The 16,754-nt window shown below is 46.7% G+C and overlaps 1 protein-coding gene across 2 annotated transcripts in view; it reads right to left on the bottom strand.

The window, feature by feature from the left end:
* The window catches only part of galnt14 (UDP-N-acetyl-alpha-D-galactosamine:polypeptide N-acetylgalactosaminyltransferase 14 (GalNAc-T14)), a 61,157-nt gene that overhangs the window by 38,655 nt on the left and 5,748 nt on the right, over positions 1 to 16,754 (bottom strand). For both annotated transcript variants that reach the window (XM_060907692.1, XM_060907701.1), the window contains exon 2: positions 8,278 to 8,447. In XM_060907692.1, the coding sequence (XP_060763675.1) occupies positions 8,278 to 8,447 (170 nt within the window). The remainder of the gene's footprint in view (positions 1 to 8,277; positions 8,448 to 16,754) is intronic.

Below are 16,754 nucleotides of genomic sequence, written 5' to 3'. Positions count from 1 at the left end.
CAAAGGAGATTTCTGAGGACTTCAGAAAAAGCATTGTTGATGCGCATCAGGGACCTGGCGATTTGTCCAGGGTGTACCCTGCCTCTCGCCCATAGTCAGCTGGGATAGGCTCCAGCTTGCCTGCGACCCTGTAGAACAGGATAAGTGGCTACAGATAATGGATAGATGGATGCTCATCAGGCTGGATAAGGTTACAAAGCCATCTCTAAAGAGTTTGGACTCCACCAATCCACAGTCAGACAGATTGTGTACAAATGGAGGAAATTCAAGACCATTGTTACCCTCCCCAGGAGTGGTCGACCAACAAAGATCACTCCAAGAGCAATGCGTGTAATAGTCAGCGAGGTCACAAAGGACCCCAGGGTAACTTCTAAGCAACTGAAGGCCTCTCTCACATTGGCTAATGTTAATGTTCATGAGTCCACCATCAAGAGAACACTGAACAACAATGGTGTGCATGGCAGGGTTGCAAGGAGAAAGCCGCTGCTCTCCAAAAAGAACATTGCTGCTCATCTGCAGTTTGCTAAAGATCATGTGAACAAGCCAGAAGGCTATTGGAAAAATGTTTTGTGGACGGATGAGACCAAAATAGAACTTTTTGGTTTAAATGAGAAGCATTATGTTTAGAGAAAGGAAAACACTGCATTCCAGCATAAGAACCTTATCCCATCTGTGAAACATGGTGGTGGTAGTATCATGGTTTGGGCCTGTTTGGCTGCATCTGGGCCAGGATGGCTTGACATCATTGATGGAACAATGAATTCTGAATTATACCAGCAAATTCTAAAGGAAAATGTCAGGACATCTGTCCATGAACTGAATCTCAAGAGAAGGTGGGTCATGCAGCAAGACAACGACCCTAAGCACATAAGTCGTTCTACCAAAGAATGGTTAAAGAAGAATAAAGTTAATCTTCTGGAATGGCCAAGTCAAAGTCCTGACCTTAATCCAATTGAAATGTTGTGGAAGGACCTGAAGCGAGCGGTTCATGTGAGGAAACCCACCAACATCCCAGAGTTTAAGCTGTTCTGTACGGAGGAATGGGCTAAAATTCCTCCAAGCCGGTGTGCAGAACTGATCAACAGTTACTGGAAACGCTTAGTTGTAGTTATTGCTGCACAAGGGGGTCACACCAGATACTGAAAGCAAAGGTTCACATACTTTTGCCACTCACAGATATGTAATATTGGATCATTTTTCTCAATAAATAAATCACCAAGTATAATATTTTTGTCTCATTTTTTAACTGGGTTCTCTTTATCTACTTTTAGGACTTGTGTCAAAATCTGATGATGTTTTAGGTCATATTTATGCAGAAATATGGAAAATTCTAAAGGGTTTACAAACTTTCAAGCACCACTGTGTGCAATATTTTATCATTTAATCGTCTGGCAACCGGCCCTCTGGGTTCTGGGAGTTGGGGCATGGGGCTTACAACCTCTTCCCCATCCAAAAACCTTTTGTTGTAATTGAAATCGCTACTAATTTAAACGAAACCCCTGGAGATGGACAGATGGGAGGGAATCGCCCCAGCACTGGGTTGATGATGGATGTCGGCCAAAACCGAAGGGACGCCAGCAACCAGAATGACGATTGCACGAACTTCATGGACCTCCAGACCACCCTAAATATAGGTGCGTGGAACGTGTGCACAATGTTTGAGTGCTCAAAGACCGCACAGGTGGCGGCAGAATTTCGTAGGTTTAAGTTAGATGTTTTAAGAGTGAGTGAAGTGAGATGGACAGGTTTTGGAGAGAAGAAATTAATATCTGGTGAGACAGTTCTCTACTCTGGTAAAGTGAATGATATACATAGGTATGGTGTTGCACTGATGCTAACTCCTAGAGCTAGAAGGGCTCTTGTGGCTTGGAGACCAATCAATGAAAGGATGATGTATGCCAGATTCAAATGCAAATACTGCCATCTTTCAATCATACAATGTTATGCACCAACCAATGAGGCTGACGATACAAAGAAGGAAGAATTTATATGGAGCTACAACAGGTGAAGGATACTGCACAGTGGCAGGACGTTCTGATAGTGATGGGTGATTTCAATGCAAAAGTTGGTGTAGACAACAATAACTTCGAAGATGTTATGGGAAGACATGGAACAGGTGAACAGAACAACAATGGAGATCATCTGAGAGACTTCTGCTTGACCAACAATATGATCATCGGTGGGACTCTCTTTCCTCATAAAGAGATACATAAGCTAACATGGAAGTCACCGACCGGACACATGAATCAGATAGACCATGTGATGATCAACCAGAAATGGACACGGAGTTTATAAGATACAAGAGTGTTTCGATCAGCTGATGCAGGCAGTGACCATTTTATGCTCATTGCCAAAGTGAAGCATAAACTATCCAGTAAACGTCCACCGAAGAAGTCTACAGAGAAGTGGAATGTAGGTAAGCTGAGATTGGAAGATACCAGGAAGGAGTTCAGCCTTAAGATCAAAAACAGATTCCAGGCTCTTCAACTGGATGAAGATCCTAACAATTTGTGGGAAAATATGAAGATGATCTACCATCAATCCGCTGAAGAGGTAATAGGTGAAGAAGACAGATGCTGCCCAGCCAAGTGGATGTCTCAAAACACTTGGAGTCTTATCGATCTTCAAAAGAAAATACATCTGAAGAAACAGCATACACGGTCAGAAAGACTGAAGAATGCTCTTAATGTGGAATACTGTGAAGTGAATAAAAGAGTGAAGAAAAGTGCCAGGAAAGATAAAAGAGAGCACTATGAGCTTACAGCACAGATTGCACAGGGAGCTGCCAATATGGGTAACATGGCAAAAGTTTACCAGATAACCAGAGAATTAAGTGGAAGAAAAGTTATGCAGGACTCAGCGCTGCGAAATGATGAAAATATTGTAACTGATCAGGAGAGATTATCTCAGATGTGGACCAGCCACTTCAACAGAATACTAAACCTTCCCGACCCACAAAGTACCTTCAACTTTGAAGTCACAGATCAACAACTCCTGGACATAGATGACGAACCCCCAACTCTTAATGAAATTGAGGAGGCAATAACAATGTTGTCTTCTGGTAAAGCCCCTGGAAATGACAGCATACCTGGAGAGTTCTTCAAATGCTTAGCAGAACATAGTATTGAGATGCTTGATAGATTATACACAGCGGTATGGACACATGAGAAGATTCCAGATGATTGGAGAAAGGGTACAATAGTAAAGCTCCCCAAAAAGGGAGATCTAACTGATCCAAATAACTGGAGAGGTATTACTCTGCTATCGACATCTGGGGAAATTCTACTGAAGATTCTCCACAATCGCATACTCAAAGTGTTGGATGACAAATTGGACGATGCACAAGCAGGTTTTAGACCAGGGACAGGATGCACAGATATCTTTACCATCAGAAATGTTATTGAATCGTGCGAGGAATGGAGGTCTTCACTTTACCTAAATTTCATCGACTTTAAAAAGGCTTTTGATAGCCTCCATAGAGACAGCCTCTGGAACATCCTAGCATCGTATGGCATTCCGAAGAAACTTGTCACCGTCATCAAACTCTTCTACGAGAACTATCAATGTTGTCTGAATAGCTATCCAGATAAATGGTTCTCTGTCACGTCAGGTGTTCGACAAGGATGCCCACTTTCACCACTATTGTTTATTATTGCTGTAGATTATCTTACGCAGCAAGTTATCAAGGATAAACCCTGAGGGATACGTTGGAACTTCAACATCCAGCTACATTACCTTGCTTACGCAGACGACATCTGCTTGTTCAGTTCTACAAAGTCAGCCATGGAATCAGTAACAGTCAGATTGGCAGAATTAGCAGAGAAGATTGGACTGATGATTAACTTCCATAAGACGAAGATCATGAGAGTGCAGACCAGACAAAGTGGTGATTGGATCATTGTCAATGGTAACAAGATTGAATGTGTGAATCAATTAACTTATCTAGGAGCAGAGTTGACTAATGATGGAGGAGCTGCTGTCGATGTGTGGACACGAGTGAGGAAGGCGAATGGCGCATTTCACCATTTGAATAGAATATGGAAGTCTGCCGTTATTTCTCGCAACACCAAGCTGAAGATCTTTATGTCGAATGTAATGTCAGTACTGATGTATGGTTGTGAGTCCTGGAGACTGACAACTGGAGATAGTCACATCCTTAGTGTCTTTCAGCAAAGGTGCTTGAGACGAATCCTTTATGTCTACTGGCAACAACACATCACTAATGGAAGAGTTCTGGAACCTTCTGGACACAAGAGTGTGACAACTCTTGTTGAGGAGAGACGATGGAAATTCCTAGGCCATACCCTTCGTAGACCCAAAACTATCCCCCACACCAGCATCTCTTGGGCTCCAGAAGGAAAGCGACGTGTGGGCTGTCCGAAGGAAACCTGGTGCTGTAGTGTCCTGAAGAAGATGAAGGTTGCCGGAATCAACACACAGAATGAGGCCCAGATGATGGCGAAAGACTGGATGAAATGGAGGGGTATTGGGCAATTGGTCGCAACATCATGTTCCAGACGGAACTTGACTACATAAATAAAAAAAAATAATAATCGTCTGTTTAAAAAAAACATTATTTGATGTTCGACAAAGTAAAACAGGGTCTGACTGCTTGTGTAAATGTGATATTCCATGTTTTAATGAATTTACAAAATTTCTTCACAACCTGGTTATGCTTTTTCTTTGAGATTAATGCAAAAAAGAAAAGTAGACTGAAGCTATGGCATAGAAAAATTTGAGGAAAAAAAAGTGGAGAGGTGTGAATATTTCCATAATGCACTATATTTATTCTCTGCTGATTCTTTCTCTCTGGATGCATTATCATGTTTCGGTGGGGTTCAGTTTCTCTTCCTCACAATACGAACAGCAGCATGTTCAGCTTGTGTTCCTTCAGCTTCCTTTTCTCTTTGTCTTTTTTAGAAGCACACTGCACTGCATTGCAGTCACAATCGTACCAACTGCACTTGGCGTGTAGTTCCAGAGCAAAATGATTTGATAATAATGTTACATTACCTTGTATTCTATTTATATTAGTGCTGTCAAGCGATTAAAATATTTAATCGCGATTAATGTCGCGACTGTCATAGTTAACTCGCGATTAATCGCAATTTAATTGCACATTTTTGTCACATGAAAAACCATTGTAATTTTCTTATCAGCATAAAAAAGTGAATGGGCTTGCTTTGTACCAATGTTTTTTTTTTTTTTTTATTGCAGAGCATAACACTACGGAGCCGTAGAGGGGACATGGTGAATAAAAAATAACAAAGCGTGGGAACGACTTATAAGGCGTGTGCATGAGATATTAATGCGCGCGCACGAGTTATAACCCGTGCGCACGCTTTGCGTTAAGGCGTGCGCTCGGGTAATTAAAAGTGAGGGGACGAGTTACTACGGCTCCGTATAACACGTCTTGTCACAGCCACTGCAAAGTCGGGCTGGAGCCGCCGATGGGAAAACGAAACCTAAGCCGAGCACCGTGGCTCTTCGTCCCGAGGCGCAGCAGCGCGAGCTGCCCACGCTGGTTCTTTGGGGGGAGGGCAGAGGACTCTGGCTGTGCGGGGCGTGACATTACAGTCTAGCTGCTATCGTTTTTTTCTAAGCAAAGTCTCTGTTCTGTTCCAAGTTCCTGGCAGTTTCAAAAGCTTATGAAAAACCTACATCATATCACAGATCGTTAATCTCGCGATAAAAAAATTATCGCCGTTAAAATTGAGTCAAGTTAACGCGATAATAACGCGACATTTTTGACAGCACTAATTTATATCAAAATGTAATAATTACAATAAATTTACTGTTGTTTCTGTTTATTAACTATCGCCCTATCCCTTCTCATGCATCTTAAATACAAGCCAGAGGAAGCTCACACTCAGGAGAATCACTGACTGCACTTGTGATTGTGCTCCATAATATATACTCAGCCAACAACTTAACATTACTGTGTTTAATAGAAAGCTATAAAGTATAAGTTTCAAAGTATTTGGTAAACATGAGAGACAAACCATATTTATTTTAGAAGAAATTTTCTTTCGCAGTATGTATGTATGGCAGTTGGGAAACAAGCAGTAAGAAATCGCTGGTTATGTCTGTATTTATAAGGCTATGAACAATAGGAGTGTTTTAACACCTGGATATCCTCTAGTGTGTGACGTGACTTTGGCATGAATTTGAGTCTTTGAACCTATTCACTGAGTACCTATTCATTAGACATTCATTGTATTTTTCTTTTGTATGGTACACATTAACCATCACAAATGTTGTAAAATATTTCACCGGAATTTTACGACAGTACCGAACTCACTCACAATGTGATTCTGTCACCCTTATCATATCCAACTTGTTTTCTTTCAGTTTCATTTCATCGAAAAAAGTGAAAAACATGACAATCCCAAAAAGAGAAAAGGACGAACAGAAACCAAACAGTCATATGAAAAGAAAAGGAAATGCGAGTTTCTTCCAAAGTGGCTCAAAAAAAGGAGTCTCCTTTCACCTAGTGACCACAATGTTTTCTAATGTTGAGCCCTGCAATAGCAAAAAGCAAAAATAAGTACCAACTGAATTTGGATCTTAAGCTTCCATTTTCAATGTTCTGATCAATTCAACATTGTTAAAGTACTGAATCACAGACGTCCTGAAGTGGTATAACTCTCAGTATCGCCTATCAGGCATGTCACAGCATGGCTGGGCTTGAAGCCAGTCAGTGGACCGTGGTAATAACCTGTCATACAGTGGGATAATCTCTGCTTAGACAGTGAGCGCCACGTATCTTTGCACAGAGACAGATGAATAACTGGTCTGATGAACAAATAGCTGCTGTGTGGTTCAAACAGTACAGTAAGGCATGTACTGAACACAATAGGGAATGTTCTGCAAACTGTTTTTCATAGAACATGCTCACCTGGTTCACAAATTTAGGATACATAACCTTAAACCTCAAATTGGTGGAACCATACAGTCACCAGCATGTAGTTCTGCTGTACTTTGCTGAGCTGATCACCAGCAAAAAGGCTGCCTAATATCTAAGATGAAGAATGTTAAGGAATTCCAACCCAAGGGGGAGATCCCACACCTGATGCTTGGGAGAGCATAGTAATTGGAGGCATCTCGATCCTTTCAGAAATGCTGACAACATAGACAGGGATCTGCCACCACCCATCAACCCCTGCAAAATGGGCATACAGTGAACCAGGCCCTCATGCCAGGGTTCCATCATTCAGGATCATTTCCTAGACTGCTCTGATGTAGTTAACAGTCAGCCCATGGGGCAGTCATCAAATTTATGTGTGCAGATATCCTGGTCAAGAGTGCCACAGTGGGCGTCTAGCAAGAGCAGCAGTGGGAATCAGGGTCTCTTTGAACCTTTTGGAGGTCTTAAGTAGACTCTTGTGGTTTGATTGCTGAATGCTGTGTAGAGTAAGTCAGTCTCAATGAGACTAACCATTGGTGAGCCGACTTGCAGAGCTTCCCTGTAAGACAGAGAGCTTTCTTTTTTTTAACGTTGTGCTGCCCTGGTGATTTATGTACCAGGACGTGACAGTATATAAAAAAATAAATAAATAAAACAGGTAGGAATAATATGAGGGCCAGCCAGGCTGCCCTCAATTCTAATGTGGCCTCCTTTTACATTTTTTTTAAGACTTACTACCTTGTGCCTCTCAACAGTTGGAGTTGTAGTCCTGCCTCTCTCACTGAGATGAGGATGTAATTCCGTCTGTGGTATTTGGGGTTGAACTCGCTTTTGAGATTCTCTTAATTCTATCAGCTCCTAAGGGGTTGCAGCTGTAGCTAACAGTCAGATGGAGAGAGAAGGGATGATAATAAGATTAGCACACCAACAACAGAACCCAATTTAGCTAGTAGCCACTGAAAGTGACCCTGAGGATATGATAGGTGTTTAGGAGAGACCAGCTTTGGAGGCCGAGTCGAATAGAGTCAAAGGAACTGAAGTGACAGTGCATGGGGGTACTTATACTAAGTCATTGTCAGTGCATGACTTTGTGAGAGGTCTCAGCATGGTGGGCACTAGGGGATATCCAGATGTTAAAACACCTCCCATGGTGGGGTTTTTTTAAGATATTTTTTGGGCTTTTTTCACCTTTATTGGATAGGACAGTGTAGAGACAGGAAATGAGTGGGAGAGAGAGATGGGGAGGGATCGGGAAATGACCTCGGGTCGGAATCGAACCCGGGTCCCCAGATTTATGGTATGGCGCCTTATCCACCTGAACCACGACGCCCCCCTCCCATGGTGGTTAAGAGGAGTAACACACAGCCTACCTGTAATGTCGGGTATCTTTAAGTGCTCTGTTGCTGGAGATCCTCTCGCTCTCTCTTTGATTAAAGGCATACTGACTGTAGGGATCTTGGCCTGGCTTCCACCTGTGAGTGTTGAGATAGTTCTTCTCTTCAAACTCATCCAAGAGATCATCCCATTCTGCATTCGATATCTGGAACAAAAGCAATCATGCACCATTATAGATCAGTCTGCTGTTAGGAGTTCTATAGATACTCGAGCAGCTGTAGCACTGGACCTGACTTGTACATAGCTGATGTTGAAAATGGCTGAGAACAGCATTATGGTGTGTGATTTTTTTTTTTTTTTTACTTTTGATCTCAACACAAAAAAATGAAAACTCGGGAATTTTCAGATCCAACTGGATCCTTCTTCAGCCGTGATGAACTGTGGCTAAGAAGTGACGTCAGAGCACACATGCACTCTGACAAGTTTAGTGTAGACCTTTGGAAATTGGCATCTACCCCCGTCTTTGTTAAGGGTCGGCTGCAGAGCACGGATGTAGATTGCCTCCTTAACACCACGCTCAAACCACCTGGGGTCCCTGTCTAGCACTTTAACGTCCTCAATGTTGACACTGTGATCAGGACAGGCCTTGTGTATGTGGTATGACACCTCAGAGGAGTTGAGTGAGCTAGGACGCCTATGCTCCCTGAACCTCTGTTTGAGGGCATGCTCAGTCTCTCCAATATAAGAATCCTTGCAAGAACCACATGTGATAAGATAGACCAGGTTAATAGTCTCCTCTTTCTTAGATTTGTCCTTGGGTGCGACAAGTATCTGCCTCAGTGTGTTGGTCGGTTTAAAACACGTCTGGATACCTTTGGCTTGATAGATCCTCCTAAGAGTCTCAGACAGGCCTTTCACATAGGGTATGCTGGCAAGACCCTTACTTTTCCCAGTGACAGGCTTGTCCCCACAACTGGCTGATATTGTATCAGTAGTTTTCTGCATAGGTTGTTTCACCCTATCGATGGCCCAGGAGGGGTAACCACAGTTCCGAAGGGCTAAGCACAGGTGGTCGATCTGCTCCCTTAGGTCATCCTTGTCCATGATGACAGTTTCAGCCCAGTGAAACCGAGTCCAAATCACCCCAAGTTTGTGTTGTAGGGGGTGGTTTGAGCCAAAGTTCAAATACTGGTCTGTATGAGTTGGTTTACATCCGTGCCCTGCAGCTGTTCCTCAACAGAGACGGGGGGAGATACCAATTTCCGGAGATCTACATGTGGCAGCGGGGGCGTGGTCAAGCGCCGGTCTGTGACAGGAGGGTGGAGTTGGGGAAGGTAAGTGGCAGAATCACTACACCTGAGTGTAATTAACCTGTGTTTTGTGTGTGTTCTCCCCAGTAAACTGCCCTACTTAAGGAGGGAAAGGGAGAGCGGAAGGGAGCTTCTTCCCCGGCAGAGACGACAGTGTGTGTGTGTGCGTGTCTCTGCCTATTGGTTTAAATATTGTTAGACTGAAAAGTTCGGCAATAAAGCCTTCTGAGAACCTTGATCTCTGTCCTGCCGTCCTCTGTGCTCCACCCACACGCTATTCTCGCTACAGTGGCGCCGAAACCCGGGAAAAGGTGGAGCATCAGTCCTGCAGCCCCATGGAATCCTCCTCGTTCGCGGACTTGGTCCACGGCTCAGCAGAGCCAGCACCAGGCACTCATCACGCTCCGGAAGGAGCAGGAGCGCCGCTTCGAAGCCCTGGTGCTGGCTCAGCAGGAAGATCGAGCGGTGTTCCGGCGTCTCCTCACGTCAGCAGGGTCCACCAGCGCCCCGGCTGCGGGCCCGTCTCCCCTCACCTTAACTAAGATGGGCCCGCAGGATGACCCCGAGGCTTTCATCACGTTGTTCGAGCAGGTCGCTGAAGCCTCGGGGTGGCCGATGGAGCAGCGCGCGGCACGCCTCCTCCCCCTCCTGACGGGAGAGGCGCAGCTGGCCGCACTACAGCTCCCCGCCAATCGCCGGCTGGCCTACGCCGACCTTCGCCGGGCTGTCCTCCAGCGCGTGGGGCGCACGCCGGAGCAGCAGCACCAGCGCTTCCGCGCGCTGCGGATGGAGGAAGTCGGCAGCCCGTTCGCATTCAGCCAGCAGCTCTGGGACGCCTGCTGGCGGTGGCTGAGGGCCGAAGATCGCAACGCCGAGGGAATCATCGACCAGGTGGCGCTGGAACAGTTCATCGCCCGCTTACCAGCCGGAACCGCAGAGTGGGTCCAGTGCCGCCGCCCGGCGTCGCTGGATCAGACCGTGGGACTGGCGGAGGATCATCTGGCAGCTGTTCTGGTGGCAGGACAACCACCGACATCGTCCTCTCTCTCCTCTCCTCTCTCTCTTTCTCTCCCCCCTCCTCCCGTGTCCCATCCTCGCCCCATTCCCCCACCACGGAGGCGGGGGCCGGCGCCACCCCAGCCGGCCCGCCGCACCCGTGGTGCCCTCCCGTTTCTCCCTTCTGTGTCTGTCTCTCCCCCCCCTCAGGTGAGTGAGCCTCAGAACACAGCTGCAGAGGGAAGGCCCGGGCCGGTTTGCTGGCGCTGCGGGGAACCGGGCCACCTGCAGCAACAGTGTGCAGCGATGGAGGTGGGGGCGGTGGTGCGGATCCCCGACGCGCCAGAGGCTGCCCTCGATCGGGCCGGAGCGTATCGCATACCGGTAAGTGTACAAGGGGCTACATATCAGGCGTTGGTGGATTCGGGCTGCAATCAGACCTCGATCTGCCAAAGCCTGGTGCAAGACGAGGCATTGGGGGGAGCACAAGGGGTGAAGGTGTTGTGTGTGCACGGGGATATTCACAGCTACCCGTTGGTGTCGGTCCACATACATTTCAGAGGGGAAAAATCAATAGTGAAGGCGGCGGTTAATCCTCGCCTTACCCACTCTTTGATCTTGGGGACTGATTGGCCGGGATTTCGGGGTTTGATGGCACGCCTAGTAAAGAGTGGGTCCTGCCGGTTGATAGGGGAGGGTCCCGGTGTCGCTTTGGCTGGAGCGGCGGTCGCAGAGCCGTCTATGTCATCTCGGCGACAGAGTGAGGAGCCCCCGGCCCCTCCTCTTTCTATTGGGGAATCCCTCGCGGATTTCCCACTGGAACAATCGCGAGACGAGACTCTGCGACACGCGTTTGACCAAGTGAGAGTAATCGATGGTCAAACGCTCCAGCCGAACGCCACCCCACCCTTCCCCTATTTTTCTATTTTGAAGGATAGGTTATACCGAGTGACGCAGGACACTCAGACGAAAGAGCGGGTCACCCAGTTGTTAATTCCAAAGAGCCGCCGGGAATTGGTATTCCAGGCAGCTCACTTTAATCCCATGGCTGGACACCTCGGGCAGGATAAGACACTCGCCCGGATAATGGCCCGATTCTATTGGCCGGGGATTCGCGGCGACGTCCGTAAGTGGTGTACGGCATGCCACGAATGCCAGTTAGTAAATCCAGCGGCCATTCCAAAAGCGCCCTTGCGCCCCCTACCATTAATCGAGACCCCGTTCGAAAGAATTGGGATGGATCTCGTCTGGCCATTAGACCGGTCAACACGTGGGTACCGCTTTATATTGGTTCTGGTGGACTATGCAACGCGATACCTGGAAGCGATGCCTCTTCGCAATATCTCAGCACGCAGTATTGCAGAGGCCCTCTTCCACGTCATCTCCCGGGTTGGAATCCCGAAAGAGATTCTGACTGACCAGGGCACCTCGTTTATGTCACGAACACTGAGCGAACTGTATGGGCTACTGGGTATTAAGCCGATCCGCACCAGCGTTTATCACCCACAGACGGACGGTTTAGTTGAACGGTTCAATCGCACCCTCAAGAATATTATCAAAAAATTCGTAAGTGAGGACGCACGTAACTGGGATAAGTGTCTCAAACCCTTGCTGTTTGCAGTGCGAGAGGTCCCCCAAGCCTCCACGGGGTTATCCCCATTTGAATTATTATATGGGCGTAAGCCGCGCGGCATCTTAGATGTACTGCGGGAAAATTAGGAGGAGGGACCTTCACAGAGCAAAAACGAAATTCAGTACGTTATGGATCTGCGCGCAAAACTCCACACGCTCACCCACCTAACTCAGGAGAATTTGCGGCAGGCCCAGGAATGGCAAACCCGCCTGTACAACAAGGGCACGCGCCTTAGAGAGTTCACTCCGGGAGATAAGGTACTCGTCCTGTTGCCCACGTCGAGCTCCAAATTAATCGCCAAGTGGCAAGGACCCTTTGAGGTCACACGGCGAGTCGGGGACATCGACTATGAGGTTAGGCGAACGGACAGGGAGGGGGCGCTACAGATCTACCACCTCAATCTGTTAAAACTCTGGAAAGAGGAGGTCCCCGTGGCGTTGGTGTCGGTAGTTCCGGAGAAGGCGGAGCTGGGGCCGGAGGTCCAAAAAGGGACATTGGCATCTTGTACCTCTCCGGTCCCCTGTGGAGACCACCTCTCCCCGACCCAACTCACGGAGGTCGCCCAGTTGCAGGCCGAGTTTTCGGATGTATTCTCGCCCCTGCCCGGTCGCACTAACCTCATAGAACACCACATAGAGACGCCCCCGGGGGTGGTAGTGCTCAGCCGTCCTTATAGACTACCCGAACACAAAAAAAAGGTAGTTCGGGAAGAACTTCAGGCCATGCTCGAAATGGGCATCGTCGAGGAGTCCCACAGTGACTGGGGCAGCCCGGTGGTCTTAGTTCCTAAGGCCGACAGCTCGGTCCGGTTCTGTGTGGACTATAGAAAAGTCAACGCGGTGTCTAAATTCGACGCGTACCCAATGCCTCGTATTGATGAGCTGCTCGATCGACTAGGCACGGCTCACTTTTACTCGACACTGGATTTGACGAAGGGATATTGGCAGATCCCCTTGACTCCATTATCCCGGGAGAAAACGGCCTTTTCCACACCGTTCGGCTTACACCAGTTCGTCACACTTCCGTTTGGGCTGTTTGGGGCGCCCGCTACGTTTCAGCGGCTGATGGACCGGGTCCTCCGGCCCCACGCCACCTACACGGCCGCTTATCTAGACGACATCATTATTTATAGTGACTGGCAGCGGCACCTGCAACACCTGAGGGCCGTCCTTAGGTCGCTGAGGTGGGCGGGGCTCACTGCCAACCCGAAGAAGTGTGCGATTGGGCGGGTGGAAGTACGGTATCTGGGCTTCCACTTGGGTAACAGGCAGGTGTGTCCCCAAATTAATAAGACAGCAGCGATTGCGGCCTGCCCGAGGCCCAAGACCAAAAAGGGGGTGAGACAGTTCCTGGGGCTGGCTGGCTATTATCGTAGGTTTATACCTAATTATTCGGACGTCACCAGCCTGCTGACTGACCTCACTAAAAAGGGGGCGCCAGATCCGGTCCAGTGGACGGAGCAGTGCCAGCGGGCTTTCTCTGAGGTAAAGGCTGCACTGTGTGGGGGGCCACTCTTACACTCCCCTGACTTCTCGCTCCCTTTTTTGTTGCAGACGGATGCGTCGGACAGAGGGCTGGGGGCCGTTTTGTCCCAGCAGGTGGGGGGAGAGGACCACCCAGTGTTATACATCAGCCGAAAGCTGTCAGTGCGTGAGGGGCACTACAGCACTATCGAGAAAGAGTGCTTGGCGATCAAGTGGGCGGTCCTCACCCTCCGTTACTACCTGCTGGGGCATTCTTTCACCCTCTGTTCGGACCACGCGCCCCTCCAGTGGCTCCACCGCATGAAGGATGCCAACGCGCGGATCACCCGTTGGTATCTGGCGCTCCAACCTTTCAACTTCAAGGTGGTCCACAGGCCGGGGGCGCAGATGGTCGTGGTGGACTTCCTCTCCCGTCAAGGGGGGGGGGAGTCGGCTGCGGGCCGGACGGGCGCCCGGCCTGAGTCGGGCGGTGGGGGCATGTGGCAGCGGGGGCGTGGTCAAGCGCCGGTCTGTGACAGGAGGGCGGAGTTGGGGAAGGTAAGTGGCAGAATCACTACACCTGAGTGTAATTAACCTGTGTTTTGTGTGTGTTCTCCCCAGTAAACTGCCCTACTTAAGGAGGGAAAGGGAGAGCGGAAGGGAGCTTCTTCCCCGGCAGAGACGACAGTGTGTGTGCGTGCGTGTCTCTGCCTATTGGTTTAAATATTGTTAGACTGAAAAGTTCGGCAATAAAGCCTTCTGAGAACCTTGATCTCTGTCCTGCCGTCCTCTGTGCTCCACCCACACGCTATTCTCGCTACACTACACTAAGCTTGTCAAAGCGCATGTGCGCTCTGATGTCACTTCTTAGTCACAGTTCATGGCTGAAGAAGGATCCAGTTGGATCTGAAAATTCCCAAGTGAGTTTTCATTTCTTTGTGTTGAGATCAAAAGTTAAAAAAAAACATCACTTGTGTTTTTTACCAATACAGATGAATTTTCATGAGAGACTCATGGTATTTTTCCACAAATACACTTTATTTACAGTTGAGGACTCATCTCAATGACTCTTTATTTCCCAACCAACTGGCAAATCCCCACCTAAATCTATTTAACCATCCACATCACCAAGGCCATCTGCATCCCACACATAATCAAAATGGCTGCCACACATTCTGTATTACTGTATTTACATACTGTATATCACTGGAATGCACACAAATACTGTATTAATGAGCCTATAATACTGCCATGCACTTGTGTTAGTTATTATTCTGATATTGCACAAACTCAAGCCTATAAAAACAGCACCCAATGATGGCGAGTGGCAGAAGGATTGGTTGAGAGTATGACAAAAGAACCTCAAACCTATAGAACTTTAGTGATTTCTTTCTTTGTTGAAGTAAACAATTATTGTTACTCTTAGTTATTAACTGAGGCTTAAACCATTTTGGCTTTACTGTATTATGCAGGAGTTCATTGTGTAATATACAGTCAGGTCCATAAATATCTGGACATTGACAAAGTCATTGTTTTTTTAGCTGTCTACCACAGTATATTGGAGTTGAAATTAAATGGACCGAAAGTAATCAGACAAACTACCGATCTTAAATTAAAGTGTTGTGGTGGTAAATTTTTTGCAGTTAATGACTCCCTGAAGTCTGGAACCCACAGACATCAGCAGATGCTGGGTTTCTTCCCTGGGGATGTTCTGCCAGGCCTTTACTGCAGCTGTATTCACCACTTCCTGCTTGTTCTTGGGGCCTTCAGCAGATGAAATATAGCTCAGTTGGAGCCATCTTAGGTGACATTAGTGAGCTAGTATTAGATTCTGATTTTATCCTAAGTGTTGTTTTGAAACAGGATGCAGGATGTTACATGACTAGTGAAGTCTCACAGCTGTTGACTGTTACAATTCACCCTTTTGTTGAAGGTGTTTCTGAAATGAATCAACATCTAACCAGACCATTTCTTTAATTGGTAGGCCAAAGAAAATCGATTTTGAGTTGAACCATCAAGCATGAAAGTTTTTAGAATCTTTGCTCACATTACAAGTCAGCTCATCGCAATACAAGCTGCTGCAATACGCTCTCGTTGCTGGTGGAAGGCATCTGGTGGGGAGTCAAATTAAATGGCTTCTCCTCTGTAAAGCCCTCATCTGATTGGTGTTTATTTGCGCTTTACTGAACCTTTTATGTAGCATGAGAACTTTGTCAGAAATATGATCTACGTGTGGCTTCGAGGTTATTTCTGTATAGCCATCTGGATAGGTTTTCTCTAAAGTTCAAAAACACATCAGTGATCTAGCCCACCATTGAAAGCTAACATTATTATTACATACATAAACATTTGCATTAATGTTAGCTAGTAAACTGTGAATAGTTGGACCAGGTAAGAAAATAAACAAACAGAGAGCAAGAGGTATTAGTCTGATTAGATTAAATGCAGCATCTGCAATGTCTATTGATTTAACTGGTTTAACTTTTCAGAATATAAACTTCAGTATGCAATTAGGCTGTATACCAATGTTGGGGAAAAAACCTGACATCTTTTTGTTTGTAGCTTTGAATGATGACAGAAAGGTATTTAATGGTTTCAAAGTGCACTGTCAATGTTCTTTAGTGTGAATTCTCCACAAGCTTGCACTTTTTTTTAGTGCTGGTAAGGATGTCATAACCCACTGCTTTAAAAAAGCGAAGGTGGGTAATTGTAGGTGTCCTTTTTTCATGATAGACCATAAAGCATGACGAGGGCCAGGCTTTCAGTTCAGCCTGCATAAACTCAGCTAAAGGCCTGCGCTACGGAGTCGACAGTAAATCTGATATTTTCATTACAGTATGTCACCACAGACTCTGAAGTCCCACAATTCAGATAACAGAATACAATACACAGTAAGTATATTAAAGGATTAGGGACTAAGAGTGGAAAGATATGAATAATTCGTGCTATGTTAATCACATAGCCCAGATTTCAGGAGAACACAGTTATCTGGATGACATTAAATAATTCTATAGCGGCAGTGAAGGCCACTTAGTGACACTGTGTATCTAGATGAACTACTAAAATATATTTTAAAAGTCATTCGTCTGCTTCATGTAGTTCTTTTCCCT

This window comes from Neoarius graeffei, chromosome 2, assembly GCF_027579695.1.
Source record: "Neoarius graeffei isolate fNeoGra1 chromosome 2, fNeoGra1.pri, whole genome shotgun sequence".
NCBI lineage: Eukaryota > Metazoa > Chordata > Actinopteri > Siluriformes > Ariidae > Neoarius > Neoarius graeffei.
The sequence above is the reverse complement of the archived record's forward strand: the minus strand, read 5'-3'. Positions and strand labels throughout refer to the sequence as shown.